The sequence below is a fragment of the Elgaria multicarinata genome, chromosome 1 (genome assembly GCF_023053635.1).
Source record: "Elgaria multicarinata webbii isolate HBS135686 ecotype San Diego chromosome 1, rElgMul1.1.pri, whole genome shotgun sequence".
Classification (NCBI taxonomy): Eukaryota; Metazoa; Chordata; class Lepidosauria; order Squamata; family Anguidae; genus Elgaria; species Elgaria multicarinata.
The window spans coordinates 162,204,630-162,223,609 of record NC_086171.1 but is presented as its reverse complement, the minus strand read 5'-3'; the positions used below and the strand labels follow the sequence as shown (position 1 = coordinate 162,223,609).

General features: G+C 43.8%; 1 protein-coding gene across 3 annotated transcripts; it reads left to right on the top strand.

The window, feature by feature from the left end:
- The first annotated feature begins 1,167 nt into the window (after positions 1 to 1,167).
- On the top strand, positions 1,168 to 15,244 carry SMIM29 (small integral membrane protein 29). Of its 3 annotated transcripts, XM_063141381.1 has the most exons (6): positions 1,171 to 1,241; positions 1,457 to 1,535; positions 7,906 to 8,081; positions 10,405 to 10,430; positions 12,571 to 12,676; positions 14,235 to 15,244. In XM_063141381.1, the coding sequence occupies exons 3-6, from the start codon at positions 7,971 to 7,973 to the stop codon at positions 14,295 to 14,297; spliced, it is 306 nt and encodes a 101-aa protein (XP_062997451.1). In that variant the 5' UTR covers positions 1,171 to 1,241; positions 1,457 to 1,535; positions 7,906 to 7,970; the 3' UTR covers positions 14,298 to 15,244. The 3 variants fall into 3 exon arrangements, with proteins under 3 accessions (XP_062997466.1, XP_062997451.1, XP_062997459.1); XM_063141396.1 differs by lacking the exon at positions 1,457 to 1,535 and having other exon boundaries at positions 1,168 to 1,241; XM_063141389.1 differs by lacking the exon at positions 1,171 to 1,241 and having other exon boundaries at positions 1,356 to 1,536.
- Positions 15,245 to 18,980: the final 3,736 nt, after the last annotated feature.

Genomic DNA, 18,980 nt, shown 5'->3' with positions numbered 1-18,980 from the left:
GATGTTTTGGACTACAATTCCTATAATCCCTTACCATTGACCATGCTGGCTAGGGCTGATGGGAATTGTAGTTCAAACATCTGGAGGGCACCAGGTTGCCTACCCCTTGTGTAGTTTGACTATAAGGGTGCTTTGGAAGGCTCCTAGCACTAACAATCAAAAGGCATTGTGCAGGTATAGCCATTTCATCCTTTCTTCCTTAGAGCGCAATCTCATGCATACTTGAAGAGAAAAACAACAACCCTGCAGTTCCCAGCATTCCCAAGCTACCCATGTTGGCTGGAGAATGTTGGGTTATAGGATTTTTTTTTTAAAAAAATGCCTAAATATGCATAGCATAATACCCTTTGCATATTTTTTTCTGGTAAGCAGTGAGAAAGTCAGGACTCTGTAAAATTCTGTGAATGAGGCAGGGTAATAAAAGCTTTATGTAGAAGCACCCTTATATAGAAGTTTCTCCTTATGTTAAAGTGAAAGTAGTTCAAACTCCGGATCCTTGTCGCTGCCCCTTTTTCAGCGCTGCAATATCCTTTTCGAGGTGGAGTGGCTGGAACTGTGAGCAGTATTCCAAATGTGGGCTCCATCGTGTATTTCTATAAATCATATATTCATGTAAAGGAATTATGAGACAGGCGCTCTTATTTTCAGTCCTTTCCCTACTAATCGTTAGAATGGATTTGCTTTCCCCTCACTTCCGCTGCACACGGTGTCGACGTTTTCATCCAGGTATCCACCAAGAGCCCACGAACTCTTCCCTGAGTTCATTCAGGCGTCCTTTCTGTTGAGGGGCAAAACCAATGTGCGGCACCTTATATTTAATTATACGCTGAACTTCTCTTGCTCTTTAGTCGCCCACTCAGCAGTCACCCAGTTTGGAAAAATCCTTGTGGGATTCTTCGCAGTCCAAAAGAAACTCTTCAGACTGAGGGCATGCATGGATAACAAAATGGCAAATGAGGATGCTGTATAAACTGCCAAGCGCAGGGAGATAATCCTCTATTATTACAGCAACTTCCACCAACACAAACTCTGACGCTTGCTGCTTGCTTTAGGTTTATTTAGGCGGCTGCTGCCCTCTACAGCCGCCACCTGTGAATAGCACATTATTCGGCCCGAGCCTGGCTCCGCCCCGCCGGTCGAGGATTGGCCGCGGCTCTCCCCCTCTGGTGCGTGAGCTGTCAGTCACGCGCCTCTCGGCCCTTCCTGGTGGTAGCTGTAGGGGCGTGAGCCGCTGGGCGCAGGTGAGGAGGGGACGGCTTGCCCGGGGGGGGGGGGGGGCGTGCCAGCGGGCAGCTACCAAAGGGGCGGGGATTGTGGCGGAATAGAGGTCGCCGCAATGAAAGCCAATGGGGAAGTGGATTAAGGCGAATGCGGAGATGGCTGGGAGGAAGCGTTGAAAAGGCAGGCGGTGGGGAGCATCACCGATTCTCCCGTGTGCTCTGGTTTCTTTCCCCAGGTTCGGGCCAAACCTTTCGGCAGGGAGATGAATCTGCCGTGGGAGCCGTTGCGGTAGTCCACGAGAGTGCCGAAGTGGGGTAAATTGCGCTTTGGCTCGGACTACGAGCACGGGTTTTAAATCTCGGGCTGTTGAGTCAGACTTGGTCCGCCCTGAATTCTGGCCCGAGTTTGCCAAGTGACGCTGGGCGCGAGCTCCTACCCATCGGTCTGCCGGGTTGGGCATCTGTAGAGTGTGATTCTCGGCATGTTTACCTGGGCGTAAACCCCGCCGAGTTAATTAGGGTTTATAATTCCCCAGTGCAGGTGCATGTAGGACTGTAGCCAGATTCTATCGCTGTGTGTTTGGTGCCCTGCTTGTCTTTCGAGAGCTGTGTGAGCGGGGCTGGAAAGAAGGTGGGCTGGAGTCTGAGATTCAGGGGGCTCCGTTTCTGAACCGAGCCCACGGTAACTTTGAAGGGGATCAGATCATAGTGGACTGATTTTGTGTTGCTTTAAACCCCTGTCCAGCCATAGCTCAAGGCAGGTTTAAGAGCATAGTATAGTCTTTTAAGGCGCAATCCTAGGCATGTTTAGACAGGGCAAACTCCTACAACTCCCAGCATTCCCTAGCTAGCATGCCTAGCTGGGGAATGCTGGGAGTTGTAGGACTTTGTTTTCTGTTTAAACCTGCAGCGAGGATTGTGCCCTTGGTGTGAAAGGTTTAGTTTCTTATGGGGGCGGGGCCTGACTGCTTCTCTGGTATATTATTGCAAAACAAGAGGGTGAATGACCCTTCCTGTTCTTACATGTTTCATGCTTGTGGCCATGGCTTGTTTATTTTAATTCTGGACTGGGGTGATTCCATGATGCCCTTCTGTAAAGTATGGATGGGTACTCTAATTTTGTTTTCTGAAAATTGAAAAGGATCTCCATTTGTTCAGGTGCTAACTTTGGACCAGGTTCCTGATGAATACTCTCCACAAAAAGAACTATATTGTGATTGCAGTGACAACTAGGAAGTATCAGGGGCTGTAAAATTGCAAAATAAATGGAGCCAACACAGGTTGGAAACGAAATATGCTATTTATTTATTTATAAATTCCGTCTATATACCACTTTTTTCCTCTTGCAAGGAACCTACGGTGCCTTACATGGTCCTCCTCCCCTCCATTTTATCATCCCAACAACCCTATGATGTAGGTTAGGCTGAGAGTCAGTGACTGACCCAAAGTCACCCAATCAGCTTCATGAACCTGGATCTCCCGAGTCCCTCTCTAACACGGCTAACTACTACACCACACTGGTTGCCATTGGCACTGTAACTGACAGTGCTTCATACAGACATTTTTTTTCAGTTGGTATGTTCTTTCTGTTTAATTAAATCAAGCCAAGAATGTGCACTTGGAGAATGGGTCACAGCAAGCCATTGTGGTGTAGCAGATGGAGTTCCCCAGTTCAAATCTCCATTTAGCCAGCAACTCTTTAAGCTATTGTGACTTTGAGGGTAAAATGGGATAATACCATCCATGTAGCATTCTTGGCTCATTAAAAGAAGGGTGGAATATAAATGGGACAGGTATTGGTGCCTGTGTGTTTGGGCTTTCAGATGCAGCAAAGAAAATGGCTGTATCCAAACATGCCTTCTGTTCATTAGGTTAATTGCCTCGTGCATATACATATATACAGCATAGGTACACCTCTCCGTTTTGAGCTTTCTTCTTTGTAGGGTGTTGGTGATTTGCCAGTGTTCAGCTACAACAGCAGTTTGTTATGAAGTTCTTCTGCTTGTCTGAAGTGGGTATACTTTTTCTAGGTGTTGAGTTTATTGGATTCCTCAGTGTTTCCTTGACTTTTGTAACTCAAGCTTAAGTTCCATATTTGGTTTGTTTTTGTCTTTAATTGGTAAGAAATAGAGGAAACTGACATATACTGAGTCAGACCATTGGTTCTACTAGCCCAGTTTTCTCTACACTGACTGGCAACAGCTCTCCAGGGTTCCAGGTGGGATTCTTTCCTAGCTCTACCTGGAGAAGCCAGGGATTGAACCGGGGACCATGCAAAGCATGTGTGATACCACTGAGCTATGGACAATGGTGTAAGGTTTGTTCTGCTCTTCCTCCAATAACTTGCAGTCCCACATTAAGATTTCTGTGCATTAGTTGTATGGAGTCTTTCAGTAGAGTCTTGCTATCCCATTTCCTCCTCTTTCCCTTCCTAAACCTTTCTAGTGAGGGTTTATCTGCTTCAGTGTGTTCTTTCATCCTCTTAATGCTTGTAACCATAATTTGCCTCATGAAAGGTATTAGTGAGGAGCTGTTTGGTGTTGAAAGTTGTTAATATTAGCCCCAACAAGCTGCTTGAGTTATGTCCATTATGTAGGTATACACATACACTTGTGTAATGCATGGTGGGTTCACACAGGCACATCAGAAGCCTTGTAGTTAGCTAATTGCCTAGGCTAGCCTTCCCCAAGCTTGTGTCCTTCAGGTTGTTTTGGAGTTTAACTCCTATCTTCCCCAACCAGCATGTCCATACAAGCCATGGATTATGGGAGTTATAGTCCAATACATAGAGAGAGCACCAGATTGGAGAAGGCTAGCCAACAATGATATCTAAGAGGTGAGTAGTTTGCTGGACACATAATGCTTAAGACACCTTGTGATGCACTGGTATGTGCAAGTGGGCAGGCTTAAACGTTTTTGTGGCCTGTTCATTCTTACACATATCTGCAAGATTTCACGTGGGTAAGAGTAATTCGTCATTCATCCTTTTCTGATATTTTTCTTTTTGTTGCATAATTACCTGGTATGATAAGAGAGAATGATCTGCATAACAATTTTTATAATTGCATTTTCTCATGAAAATGAACTTGGAGAACTTACTTGGAGTTCCTGCTTAAAGACCTCACCCATCCTAAAGCTTTTGGATGGGTGAAGAAGCTGTGGGAGTGGGGGAAGAGCTTACCTGCCCACAAGGAACTTGTTTTACTGGACTTTCTAAATCTCATTGCTTGTATGGACACAAATCTAGATGGTTGTGTCCCAGGATGAGGCCTATATTTCAGTTGCATTTAGAATGAGGGTCTCTGAAGACGTCTGTCACCTTGAGGAAACTGCACTCTCATCTCAAGTCTTTGAAGAGACCTCTTATTTAATATCCCTAAGAAATTTCATGTGGGATGGGGAGTGCTCTGAAAGATATGGGACAATGTGGTATTGTACTCTTTGGAAACCTTAGGAACATAAAAATGCTGCCTTATATTTGGCCTGTTCAGCTAACACGCTAAGCCATGGTTAGCCACGAATCCTTTTACACCAAATGGTTAGTGAGCATGTTTAAACCGTGATTAGGAATGGTTCACATGACATGCTAAGTCATAATGTTTAGCTCAAAATGCTTAACCACTGTGGCTTAGCATATCTTCTAAACAGAGTCACAAAGTCAGACTATTGCTTCATCCACCTGACTGCTGTCTACCCTGACTGGCAGTGGTTCTTTAGAGTTTCAGGTGACAGTCCTACCTAGAGATGCTGAAGGTTGAACCTGGAACCTTCTCCATACACACAGCATGAGTTCCGCCACTGAGCTATGCTCCTTTCCTGAGGAACAGCTCCCCACTCTCTTCCAGCACAGGGCCAGAAGCAGCAACCTTCTGCTTAGCAAGAAACAACTCTAAACCATGCCAGTCAGCCAGCAGCAAACTTCCTCCTCCTCCTCCATCATCATCATCATCATCATCATCATCATCATCATCATCATCATCATCAAATGTATCCTGCATTTCTGCCAAAAAAAAAGGGGGGGGGATTCAGGGTGGCCAACAGTAAAAATACAAACAAAATCTTGGTTAAAATGTAATATAAAATCAAATCAATTAAAAACACTGGAATAAAAGAAATAGCACCCAAACCCCTTTTAGCAACCGATTGGGTTTTTTTTCTTTTCTTGCTAAAGGCCTGCATGAGTACAAACATTTTTGCTTCCTGGTGGAAGAACAGAGAGGTGGCCAACCTAGCCTTCTTTGACAGGGAGTTCCAGATCTTGGGAGCAGCCACTGGGAACTTTTGTCTCTACCATAAGTGCCTATGATGGTGGCAGAACCAAGAGAAGGTTCTCTTCCAAAGAATTTAAAAATCAGGCAGGCTCATATAGTTAAATGCAGACTTTCAAGTACTCTTGTCCCAAGTTGTATGGGTCTTTATAGGTCATAACCAACACTTTGAATTGCACCCAGAAACAGACCAGTAGCCAATGAAGCTGTTGTAACAAGGGAGTCATTCTCTTCCCCTTCTTATTGTTTTATTATGATTTTATTAGAATGTAAGCCTATGCGGCAGGGTTTTGCTATTTTATTGTTTTACTCTGTACAGCACCATGTACACTGATGGTGCTATATAAATAAATAATAATAATAAGTGGCCCTAGTCAACAGTCTAGCTGCAGCATTCTGGACCAGCTGAAGTTTCAAAACACCTTTCAAAGTCAGCCACATGTAAAGTGTGTAACAGTAGTCTAGATGGGATGTAACTAAGGCATACATGACTGTGGCCAGATGAGACATCTCCAGGAATTGGTGCAGTTGGCACGCTAACCTCAGCTGTGCAAACATGTTTGAATATAAATTGGGAGTTCAGACTCCTTGGTCCAGTGTTCTAAACCTGTATTTGCCTATACATCTAGTACTCGTGTTTTGGACCCAAGATAGGCTTTCCAGTTTGGACTGATGGGTGGGGCATATTACCATCATTGTGGAGGAGCCATGCTCCCAGGCTGTAGAATTTCCTGCTGAGGGAGTCTAAGTCCATGCTCTCTCTGCTGTTCTTCCTCAAAGATCTTTTTATGCAAGCCGGCCTTTGGCTTGCATGAGTGGGCCTGTTGGGTTGGATGCTGTTTTTATTCTGCTGTGATTTAATTGTGCTTTAATGCAGTTGTTTATATTATTTTAATCAAGTTTTAATAACCTTGAGTGTAGCGACGTGAAGGCCCGGAAAAAAACCGGAAAAATTCAGAAAAAAACTGGGTTTTTCCGTTTTTTCCACGAAGGCTTTTTTGGTTCCCCCCCCCCACCAAAAAAAAAATTGAAAAAAATGAAGAAAAAACAGATTATGGGATGTTTTATTTTAGCATGATGAATAAAATGTTTAAGACAAGGTGTTCAGATATTTACTTCTCCAAATGATTTCTAAAAACTGTACAGTATCAGATTACATTTACAATGTCTGTGCACCAAGGACAAGCAAGTCCTAGGTTGCAAAGTGAGACTACAACTCTCAAATGCAAGAGGAAGATGCATTTCTGCCTCCAGGGGGCACACCCATGGAAGCAGAGACTGAAACTAATACTGATAGCTATAGGTCAGAAAATGAGTCTGATTAAATTTCATGAATATTCATTGAATCTTGGTTCCCCCCCCCCATTTTTCTTAGTTCTTTTTATGGGAGTGGGGGCTTTATGTCTTGACACTGGAGGACTAGCGGAGACATAAATAATTTTCTTTGTTACTAATGTTGGTGGTTTCTTCAGTTGTTATTTTTTAAAATTGTTTTTTGCCTGCTCCTCATAAACTGGTAGAACCAAAGAGGTTCCTTACAGTTCAGGTGTTCCTAACAGTTCAGGAGCTTGTAGCTCCATTTGTTATATAAAAAAAAGTAAATTAAATTTGTAATAATTGTTTGAATACACTACTTTTAATATACCAAATGTAATAATTTTATGCCAAACCAACTTGTACATAATTACATTTTATGTTCCTAAAGTAACAAAGTGACTTTCAATCTGTAAAAAGTGCTAATATTGCATTTTTCCGGAAAAAAACCCCATTTTTTCCCATGGCTTCAAAATTTCCGGAAATTTTACATCTCTGCAGTGCCATTTTTCTTGCTAGAAAGGTGGGGGTTCCAATCAAATCAATCAATGCTTTGTAAACATTGCAGACAGATTGATGTCTGGTGGGCTAGGGGAGGCTGTCCACCGCTATCCGCACGGCTTTTCCCTACTGGGGAAACATCTAGAGCTAGTGATAAATGAGCAGGCCTCTGCTCTGGCTGCTAGACGCAGGCTAGTGCTTCGTAGACCAACATTCTAATTTTTCTGCCATGGGTTTCTTCTCCTGTCTTTCCTCACTCTGCCTTGTTTTGGATCTGCTTCTTCAGAATGAAACTGCCTCAAGCAGACTACATTGGTTGATAGGAGAGTGGTAAAGAATCTCATTTCTTGCCTGTTTATCCTTTATCTCAGCTTTAGTCTGCAATGGACTATGCCTCAAGGCTAAATACTACTTAAAAGGGTTTTGTTCTCCAGGACTGTAGTACAGAATCTAGTGAGAGGGGTGACATGTGACTGCCTTGTGACTTTATGTACTGCCCTATCATGCCCAGCTGTTGGGTGATGGTGGTGGGGAGAAGAGTGGATTATGTCAGATTGAAGAATGTGTTTTAATCTTACTCTGTTTGTTTTTGTGATTGCGAGGTGGACTTCCCAATGAAGACAGAAGCTGCTTCTCTGGTCCTCCCTGAGCAACAGTTTCCTATGCCATGAATAACGCCACCATGCCCACTTCTGCTGAGCCAGCTCACGATTCCTTGGTGGCTTATATTCTGGTGCCATTTTTCCTTATCACCATTGTCGGAGTCATCATGGCTGTGGTGAGTAGCTTGAATTAAACCTGAAGAGCTCAACTTTTGCACTTTATTACAGTTATGAAATACACTGAACTATTTTTTTCCCTTGAAAGAACAAGGGATACATTCCTGAGTAAACAGCCGTCTGCTCTTGTAAAAATAACTAGTTCCGATTAAGGTGTTGGGGAAATGGTTGGTGTTATAGTCATTGGTGCTTGGCTGCAGAAGTGTCTCTGTTTCTCACCAGCAGCACTTCCAGATTGCTCCTAGAGATAAGTGAGCCGTGTGTGGATGGACAGGGCACATGGGATAGGGTATGTGGGTAGCTTGGCATGTGCTGCTTACACTTTGCATGCTTTGTGTGAGAGGAACACTTGACTGCTTGTAGGGGTGCCATAGAAGGGGAGGGGGGAATGGAGAACCTCTTTTGTCCACTGCAGCCTGGTGAACCTTATCTTGTTTTCTCTTCCCTCAGTTCTAGAAGGCAAGATAAAAATACACCATCTTTCCAAACCATTTCCCCTTCCTGATGAGCTGGAGCAGGATTAAGCAACATTAGGCAATTTGATTAACTGTCCTGGGCACCACCACAAATTGGCTCCCATGGGAGGCGTGGCAAAGGACAAGAAACATGCCCAAAAGACCAAGTACAAGACAGTTGGAGGGTCTGAGCCCCAACTTTCTAAACTCCTCTGATCTCACACTTTTCAATACCAACAGAAACCTATGTTACAGCGATCCCAGCTGCTAGTAGGAAAATACATTATTTTTTTTAAAAGTGGAAGAGGTAGGACACCTTGGTGGACACCAAAAAAGGTGCCTGCGTGAACACCGGTGCTCGTGGGCACCACATTGCCTGCCCCTAAGCTAGAGAGACTCTCTCGGGCCTCAGACAACCCTTCTTACCCGTCCTGCACTACAGGTAGCTTTCATTTGGACTTGGTTTGGCCACTGTTAGCATCTGTGAGAAGGCTACGCATTAAACAAGGTCGGGGAAAGGGTCATGCATTTGTTTACCTGAAATTAGATGCTGGTGTCTAACAGCAGCTTCTGATGAGATGTTTTGTAGTCGGGGTTAGGTATCTAAGGAAACTGCATGATTGCTGTTCTGGTTCTGAAGTGTGCACTTGCTTTAAATGTGGCTTTCCTCTTTAAAGTACCTACAAGCAGTGAGTGGGAAAGAATTTGGCCCCAAGCTTTTGTTTATTTTAAAGGGGGAAGCTGGATGTGAAATTGCCTTTCATAATGTATATGATACAAATATAGTTTGTACTTACATGTCTGTATCAAAGAACAAAATATCTCCTGAGAAATGTCCTTGAGAATGTTGACATTTTTTTCTCATTGTAGGATTTTTTTCTTATTCCTTTTCATTGTAGAAGGAATCTGAAGTATTTTCCTGCTCTAGGTTAAACGGGGTGGGTGAGCAGGTGTAGACAAATGCACCATTTTACTGCATTAAATCAGGCCCTTGTGACTGTCATTACCTTTAAAGTGCCTGGAAGCTATGAATTTAAAATACACTTTTGATTAACTTGCAGTTTCTTACTGGGCTTCTGCCGTCATTCATAAAGTAGATAGTGGATGGGACTTCGTTTCCTTTCAGTGGAAAGGGCTACAGCAGGGGCAGGCAAGGAGAGTCATTCCTGTTGGACCCATTTCTGCTGGGAAATGGGCCCATGGAGACTATTCTCCCCACATGCCTGTTTCCTGTGGAATCTGCTTTGATCTAGGTTGCTGGGAGTGGTAATGTGGCTGGGTGGGATGAAGGTAAAGCCTCCCCCAACCCAACGCAAGCAACTTGGATCATCATCGCTGGAAGGAGGAGGAGGAGGAGGAGGAGGAGGAGACTTCAACCTCGCCTTCCTCTCAGCGATCATGATACAAGTAGCTGGGATTGGGTAGGATGTGTGTGTGTGTGTGTGTGTGTGTGTGTGTGTGTGTGTGTATATGCATGCATGGCGGTGGGGACACAGTCCCCGGGACATTGAAATTGGTCCCCAAAATTACCTACCTCTGGGCTAAGGAGCTTGCAGAGTTATTGTCATGGATCCGTTTCTCTCAATATCTTTGTTGTCATCTGACACCCAAGAGCCAATGTTTCTAATGAGCTGAGTGCTCCACATACACCTGGTAGGCTAATATCCCCATCGCCAGGATTGTGTCTTGAGACGGACCTAACGTAGGCAATGCTTTTCTTGCTGCTGGCGGGTTTTGTGCTGTTACTCCTTTTCTTTCTTGTTCCTTGCTTCATTCCTTCTAAGGAGAAATAATCTGCAGAGCAGACTTGTGATTATGTTTCTCTCATAATTGTGTCCCCCCTCCCTCCCTCCCTTTCACACTGCAGATGATGTATATCCAGAAGAAGAGAAGGTAAGAGAATGTATTGAGAGTAATCAGATCTTATTAGAAATGGGTAGTTTGAGTCATGTGGCTCTTTGGAACTTTTCTTTCTTGAGAAAACAGCTTTTGACTCCGCATGAGGACAGAGGAGTCTTTGTGTACTGCTATCAGCTGTATACTTAGCCTGTTCTAGATATAGAGCAGTGATAGGTCACTTCACTAGATAGCTTGAAGTACAATAATGCTGATTATGAATGGTGTTTTTTTTTTAGTAATGAATATTAAACTGTTGCATTCCTCTTCCGTTTCTGCCATTGAATTGCCCTGGAAAATGGGTGAATTTCAGTGAGGAGAAACACTTTGCTAACGGATTAACCAGTCCATCATTATCTTATATTGTTAAAACAACAAACGCCCTTCAGTGTCTCCACATTTTTTGCAAAAAAGAAAAAAAAAGCATGTTTTAACTCTAATGAATTTGCAGAGGGAGGATGTATTTAGATCTGTTTTGCCTATAACCACTAGTCTAGTCATCTGTGTTGAGTAAGAATCTCTTCCAGGCAACCAATCAGGGAAGATTTATAACAATTGGGAATCTGTTTTGTTTATTTTTTTAGGCTACAAATGCCTAATACTTATGTGCAGGGTAGGCTGTCTTACTAATACCTACTTGTGTGGACTAGTAATGTTTGTTGGCTCACTTGCAACAAAGTTAATCTAGAACTATCCACAAAGTTCTTAGTGTTTGGGGCCTAAAGCAGGGCCTGGACTTATCCCTGCCTGAGACAGTAGGGCCTTGCTGCACTACCTTTCAAAGCCCTGCGAAAGCAAATGAAGCTCTCTCTCCCCCCTTACTGGGCCTGCTGGTGGCGTCAAGAAGGAGCAGCAGCCTCCTGGTTGCTAGGGCCAATGTTGTCCATCGTGATGTCTCATGAGATGCCTCCAGTGGAGATGTTTCAGGGCTATGGCTGTAATGGCCAGGTCTGGCCTCCCCTTGTACATTTGTCAGCCATGAGAATTTTTCACTTGGCGTGGCATGTTGGGATTTCTTTTTCACGTTGCACAGTTTATTCCAGGGACTGAATTTAGACCTCTAGTAAAAATATGCATTAGAGCAAACATTTTCATCTTTGCTTTAATAATAATGTATAGGAACACCTATTACACAAGAATCATCATTATTACTGGTGACATAAGTTTTCTGGTGGCTGCAATGAGCAGATTGGTATCTCATCCTAGGTAGCCAGTAATGATAGGAAAGGGTTTGGGGTTTCAGCTAAAGTAAGAAGGTTTAAGTTAAATATCAAGAAAAGTTTACGTTCTGAGAAACAGTTCAGCTATAGGAATCTGTCATCATGTGGGAGTTAAGACAGAACTGGGCTGCCACAATGGAGCAGAGGAATTAGCATAATATTCTATAGTTAGGGCGCAATCCTAAGGCCCCTAGATGTTGTCTGAGGGGGCCATAGGATACTGGGGATTCCCACCTCTGAGGTAGGAGACAGCGCAGAAAGAATCACAGCCTCCAAGGTCAGGAAAGCAACCTCAGAGAGGAGGAAAAGGGGGCAGTCTGGTGAGTTGGAGGAGGCTGGAGAGGCCAGGATACGAGTAATCCAGAGCCTCTTCCAGCCTCCTTCCCTCGCCCTCCGAAGTGCCACTAGATGGCCTAAAAACTCAGTCTAGTGAAATATGCAAGGCCAGGGGAAGGGGCCACGAAGCTCGCCTCTGCTACTCCTCCCTCGCATCCTGCATTGGATGATTGGACCCCATCAGCTTCCGATCACCAAGTTTGAAGGCTTCAGATTAAAAATTTACTATAAGTGCATTTGTGTATATATTACATACAATGGACATAATACCTGTGAATCCGTAGGTCTGTGTTCATAAATATGAGTAAAGGCTGGAGTTGTTTGCAGGGTTAAGGTTTAAAATGTGCAGACTTTGTACCCAACGTCTGGTTTTGGAATTATTTGCAGTAGAGAAAATGTTATCCTCTGCTGCTTCCATCCCCCGCCCCCCAAGATTACTTCACTGACCCAGATAAACTGTAATTGACACAGCAATGGGTTTGGAGGTATGGCTTGCTTCCAGTTGCATGAAAGCAAGCCTCGGTTGTACTTCGCTAAGGGCTGTATATCAAAGTGGTGTCACATGCCAATCTGTGTCTCAGATATGACCGGCTGCGTCATCACTTGCTGCCAATGTACAGCTACGATCCTGCGGAGGAGCTGCATGAGGCTGAGCAGGAGCTCCTGGTAGAGGCGGAGGACACGAAGGTGAGCTTAATTAGGACCTTTTCTACAACCTGTAATTTGCTTTGTGGCTTGGATTTGGGTTGATTCCAAGAAACGAAAAGAAAAATCTAAGCCCTAGGTTTTCAAACACTCTTATTTGGTTTTCTCACTTTGGCAGTTCTGTACATCTGGATCTGTTGTACTTGGGGCACATAGGCTAGCAGGCATGACTGGCCCCATATTTATTATTGTGTATGTGGTCATCCATCCACACAAAGAGATAAACAGTAGATTGGTCCATAACATGTGTCCCATCTTTAAGTGTGTGACATGCTTGCTAAGCATAGGAATTCAAAGCCTGGGTGAAAGATCTCTAGGACTGGGCAACATTTTTCCCTGAAGAAGGGAGGGGGTCAGCTTCCAGAAGTTTGAGAATCACTGTGTTAAGCCAATGTGATTCCATGGACAAACACTATTGCTCAGTTACCATGTAAAGGGTGTGAGTAATGCTAAAGAAGCCAAGCATTCTTTTTGTAATGCTGACAAACATGAAGCTTGGCTAAAAATTGGGTCAGTGACTCAAGTAGTGTCTATGTGTGTGCTGGGGTTGCACTAATAAAGATATGTGCATAGCTTTTATATTATGCGTACCTAATATTTATGTTGTATGTTTTAATAGTGAGCTTGATTTAAGCTCCAAAATGTGCAGCCCTCGTCTGTCCCTTTTCATGGTTACATAATTTAGACAGTGATCTGCTAACAGAAGCATGAAAATACTTTTAAGCCTACTGGGGCTGGAAAAACTCCCAGGCACTCAGTATCTAGAAATCTGATTCTGTTTTTTAGGAATATGAAATTCTTGTTCAGCTGTATTTAGGGCTGGTGCCTAGGAACTTGAAGGGTTTTCAAATCATGTTTCATAGTTTATTTTCTCTCTCTCTCTCTCTCTCTCTGACTCACACTCAGACACACACACACACACATTTTGCATTTGCTTTTGCTAGCTGCAATTGTCTTAGAAAATAGATGAAACATTGGCTGCTACAAGAACTATGCATGATACCTTCCCCCTTCTCAATAAAGTTCTACCCAAGGGGTAGCCAAAAGAACTAACATGGAAGTTTCCAATGGCATAACTACTGCATGTGCCAACAAAACTCACATTGGCCCTGTTCAGAAGACACCTTAAACCATGGTTTAAGGTGTCAAGTTGTCTTCTGAACAGGGCCATTATGTCCAGCCCCGATTGTATAAGGTGGCCCATAATATTGATGTTCAGCAGAGGCTTTGAGAATTGAGTCTCCCAGTGTACTCTTATTTCTTTGGTAAAGGGTATTTGCCTTTATCTTAAGCAGTAACTCAGGGGTATCCAGGTTCTTTTTTCTGGCTCTGACTTGTTACAGTGGATTTTACATCGATCAGCTGATTTGACTCAAAAGTGGGGAGGCAAACAGAAATTGAGTTTATTGCTCTTAGCTACAAATGTAGGCTGTTTTCAACTGTGGAAACTGTCCATTCTCAGATGAGATTACTGCTGATGAAAGTATCATGGTTGTACTAAGTGATGGTGGATGCAATAAATGTCTGTTGTATGTTACAGGTGATGCGAGGGTGGGGAGGATACCAGCCCTGCCGTGGTTCATTTCTGGATGTGAAAGCTTGATGCCACTCGGCTCAGACTGAAAACGGCGTGGATGGGTGACCTCAGCTACCTGGCGTGCATGCCAACGTGAAGCGCTCCCAAATGCCATTCACTTTGAAGCGGCTGCCTTTCTTTCCAGTTCAATACCATGTCCTCCCAGTATTCTTCCTTTACATTTTAATATTGTGTCCTTCCAGTCTTAGCTCCCAGTGACAGAAGGTGAGTGGGTGCAGGCCCGGCTGTCAACACGGCTTTCCCTATGCATCCAGTGCACAGAGTTGGAGTTTGCATTTGGATCTGGGAATGCTCTGACTAGGCACACTAACATTCCTCACACTTCTCTTCCTTCTGGTTTGCATTTGATATGATGTTGGGAGATGCTGGAACTTCTGAAACGTTGGGTGAAATGCAACTGAATGGCTCTTGTACTATGAGCTACAGTCGTTAAAAAGCCCAGCTTTATAAAAAAAAAACCTCAATGGATCTCAGCTTCCTTTTGTGAATGAGCAGCATTAAAGCTGCAGCTGCTATGACATTTCAGAACATTTGCTAGCTGCCACCTGCAGATAATGGGTGTTTCACTTAGCTGTTGGGTACCTATGATTGTACCCCTTGATAGATGCAAGGAAAGTGAATAAAACAAATAAATGAAGCTGCATAGCTAGATACTTGGGGGGCAAGGGTGACAGAAGAGGGCTTTGCTGTGTAATATCCTTCACTTTACATCTTGAAATGTCTGTAATGAACAGATGCTGATTGGTGTGAGAAATTGTGTCTGCACTGCTATATGCACATTGGCTGGAAAGGTCAAGCAGGGAGCATGTCAGTCAGAAGGGGCCTTAATGTATTTCCGAGGAGTTGTTTCTTTCAATGAAACTGCGTTCAGTAAGGTGGTTCTTTCTATAATGATGACTTTTGTATTTGGGAGCTCCTTTATGTTTTGTAAATAAAATTCATTTTGAACAGGAGCATTTCTGGCAAATTTCAAGCTTTGCTTGTAACCTTTAATGCTTGTCTGTTGTAACTAGAATACTTGTTACCACTGATCCAACTATGGCGGACTGCAGAGGTGTTAGTGAGGGGACACCACACTGGCCTTCTTGAAGCCGAAAAGCCCTTGCTAAGTGTTGCTGCTGAGCTAGGATTTCATGGGTGTAGCCTGTTGGCATGACTACAAAGCTGCACTAGTGACTTGGGCAAAGTATTATTAGGACTGTTCTGCTTGCCTTTGTCTCTCATTCCAAAAAGTATTTCAGTTTTTTGCTATCTGACTAGACGTCCTCACACAGAGACTGGAAGAGAGGGCTAGGACACCTGCAGTGCATGTGTCTGATGCTTAATAATGCATTTTTTGAGCGCAGATAACTTCTGACTGTCAAGAGAGAGAGAAACAGTCTGTGGATGTGGAAATAAAGTGATTTTAATTTGCAAATTACAAGCAGGCTACTAGGGAACATATCATAATGCATATTTCATTAAGCACACAAATGGTTAATTCATTCTGGTGGAGTCAAGCTGGTGTAGGTATGTGGTTGAGTTAGTCACCACATGGGGAAGTAGTAACCTTACTGTTGCCCCCTACAAGTAGCTTGCAGTCCAGCTTCTTCCAATTGTAGCCTTTTGTCTGAGCAGTCCCAGATTTACATAACCTACAAAAATGTGCTGTTTTGATAATGTGAATTGGCATTTTAGTAGGAGTAAAGTAGACTGAGCTAGGTGGCAAAGCTCATAGAAGGGTACCATTCTGTAGTCGGCTTTGCTCTCACTTGCACCTGTTAGACAAATATTAAGCTACAGGACTGGAGGGGAATACAGTATGATTTCAGAATAATTTCCCCTCAGTAAACTTCTGTGTACACACAGAGAAATTCCAAGTTAGCATTGCTGATCATAGCAATACTGAAGGCTTGTTTTCTCACACACCTACACTGTCTGTCACCTTTCTATCATGAGAAAAGTAGGCTGCGTTTACCTGCAGTAAAAGTCTCACATTACTTCATCAGTGCTAGATGTGTGCCTGTGGCTAACTGGAGGAAAATAGTTTGCCCTGGTGTCAGTATGTTCCATTGAAATAAAGCCCTTTAAAGGTCTGCAAGTTGCATCCTTTAAGCCTCGTACTACTTTTTATAATAGAGGGGGGTTCAAGCATCCCCCTGCATTGAATGAACACAAGGGTTGTAGGAGCTCTACATTTGTAGAGCTCTTCCATGGGGTGGGGGGAGGAGAGCTCTAGGGCCAATCAGACACCTCTTTAACACATAGAGGCCCTTTTAATGTGTGTTGACACCATAGCCATCTGGCTAGCCTGTGTGCCCCCACAACCTCCTCATGTGCTCTTTGAACTGGGAGGAAGGTCTCAAATCCCTCAAGAATGGTATGGATGGTAACTTCTTGTTTCTATCATTTGTTGGTAGAAAGTCTTGGTTTATTTTAGGCCTTAGATGAATAACCCAAGATGTAGCAGCTGAAAACTTTTCTTAACCTGGTACCCTCCAGACATAGAATCATAGAATAGCAGAGTTGGAAGGGGCCTACAAGGCCATCGAGTCCAACCCCCTGCTCAATGCAGGAATCCACCCTAAAGCATCCCTGACAGATGGTAGTCCAGCTGCCTCTAGTGTGGGAGAGCCCACAGTCTCCCTAGGTAACTGATTCCATTGTCGTACTGCTCTAACAGTCAGGAAGTTTTTCCTGATGTCCAGCTGGAATCTGGCTTCCTTTAACTTGAGCCCATTATTCTGTGTCCTGCACTCTGGGAGGATCGAGAAGAGATCCTGGCCCTCCTCTGTGTGACAACCTTTGAAGTATTTGAAGAGTGCTATCATGTCTCCCCTCAATCTTCTCTTCTCCAGGCTAAACATGCCCAGTTCTTTCAAGTCTCTCTTCATAGGGCTTTGTTTCCAGACCCCTGATCATCTTGGTTGCCCTCCTCTGAACATGCTCCAGCTTGTCTGCGTCCTTCTTGAATTGTGGAGCCCAGAACTGGATGCAATACTCTAGATGAGGCCTAACCAGGGCCGAATAGAGAGGAACCAGTACCTCACGTGATTTGGAAGCTATACTTCTATTAATGCAGCCCAAAATAGCATTTGCCTTTCTTGCAGCCATATCGCACTGTTGGCTCATATTCAGCTTGCAATCTACAACAATTCCAAGATCCTTCTCGTTTGTAGTATTGCTGAGCCAAGTATCCCCCATCTTGTAACTGTGCCTTTGGTTTCTATTTCCTAAATGTAGAACTTGGCATTTATCCCTATTAAATTTCATCCTGTTTTCAGCCCAGCCTATCAAGATCACTTTGAAGTTTGTTTCTGTCTTCCAGGGTATTAGCTATCCCACCCAATTTTGTGTCATCTGCAAATTTGATAAATGTGCCCTGCACCTCTTCGTCCAAATCATTAATAAAAATGTTGAAGAGCCCTGGGCCCAGGACTGAGCCCTGCGGCACCCCACTCGTTGCCTCTCCCCAGTTTGAGAAGGTTCCATTGATAAGTACTCTTTGAGTCCGATTCTGTAGCCAGTCCGATTCTGTAACATGTTGGAGTACAGCTCCCAGCATCACTGGGGAATGCTGGATTAGATCCAAACTGTCCCAAGGAGGCACTGCCTCCCGCTTCCATTAGTCTGTAAAAGGGTAAACCTGGAAGGAAAAGGGGAGGGCAGGAGCCACGATTTGTTATTTGCCTTTCCAAAATGAATTGTCCAACGTGATAAATACATTCGGTTGCTTCCAGTCTTATGACTGTTGGATAACTGATCCCTCCTTCCTGCTGTAGGTCTGCTCTGCAGGGTTGGAGGGGCCCTTCAGAGGAGAATGGGGGACTGAAGGGGGCATTGGCAAAAATAGTCTCCTACCTCCAGTGGAGAGTCTCTGTTGGGTCATCTGTTCCACAAACAGAAGAGCCCTTCTAATAAAAGCCAGTGTGGCACTAACCTCTTAAAGTACTGGGCTTCTTATCTGCAGCCATTCATCTTTTCTCGAAGGGAAATATGGAGGAATAAAATTTGTCATGTTCAGAATATGGTTAGCAACAATGGTTCAAAGAATAAAAAAGACCAGAAGTAAAAAATTAAATGAAAAACATCTGAGGAGGAAAAATACAGTCGGGGGGAAGGTCCAGCACTCCCTTCTGCAAACCCAGGCGTTGGTTCATCCCCACCATATAGGCGTTTTTACCTTATCTTCCTTAGATATACATGCCATATGTTAGTATCAAATCAGATGCTAAAGTGCACATGGATCAGGTACTCTTGTTTTAATGAGATCAGTATCTCTGAGATTCTGTAAGATGAGATCTTTCACTGGCGTTACTGACACACCAGTGGGCGAGGTCAGATTGATTCAGGAGGCAATCCTAATGCATGTCTGGACAGAAAACCCACAACTCCCAGCCAGCCATGCTATTTGCCTTTGTCTCAACATGAGTGTGGGATGGGGTGCACCTGCCTAAAATGGATGCTAATATAGGATACTCTATATGTTATAAGCAGTCAGATCTAAACTAGGTTTGTCCACAGGGCTCTTAAAAACAAAACAGGAGGGCTAGGACCAGTTTCTTTTGAAACTAGGAAGGAAGTCCATGATTTGAATATAGTAAGATGAGATCTTTCCCTGGTGTTACTATCACACCAGTGGGCGAGGTGTGCAATCCTAATGTATGTTTGGACAGAAAAAAATCCCACAACTCCCAGCATTTCCCAGCC

What these genes read in the sequence shown, in the direction of transcription:
- SMIM29 (XM_063141396.1), top strand. Translation starts at nt 7,971, where the DNA reads ATGAATAACGCCACCATGCCCACTTCTGCTGAGCCAGCTCACGATTCC. An exon ending in TCGGAGTCATCATGGCTGTG is followed by an intron (nt 8,082 to 10,404) that starts GTGAGTAGCTTG and finishes TTCACACTGCAG; the next exon opens with ATGATGTATATCCAGAAGAA. An exon ending in TATATCCAGAAGAAGAGAAG is followed by an intron (nt 10,431 to 12,570) that starts GTAAGAGAATGT and finishes TCTGTGTCTCAG; the next exon opens with ATATGACCGGCTGCGTCATC.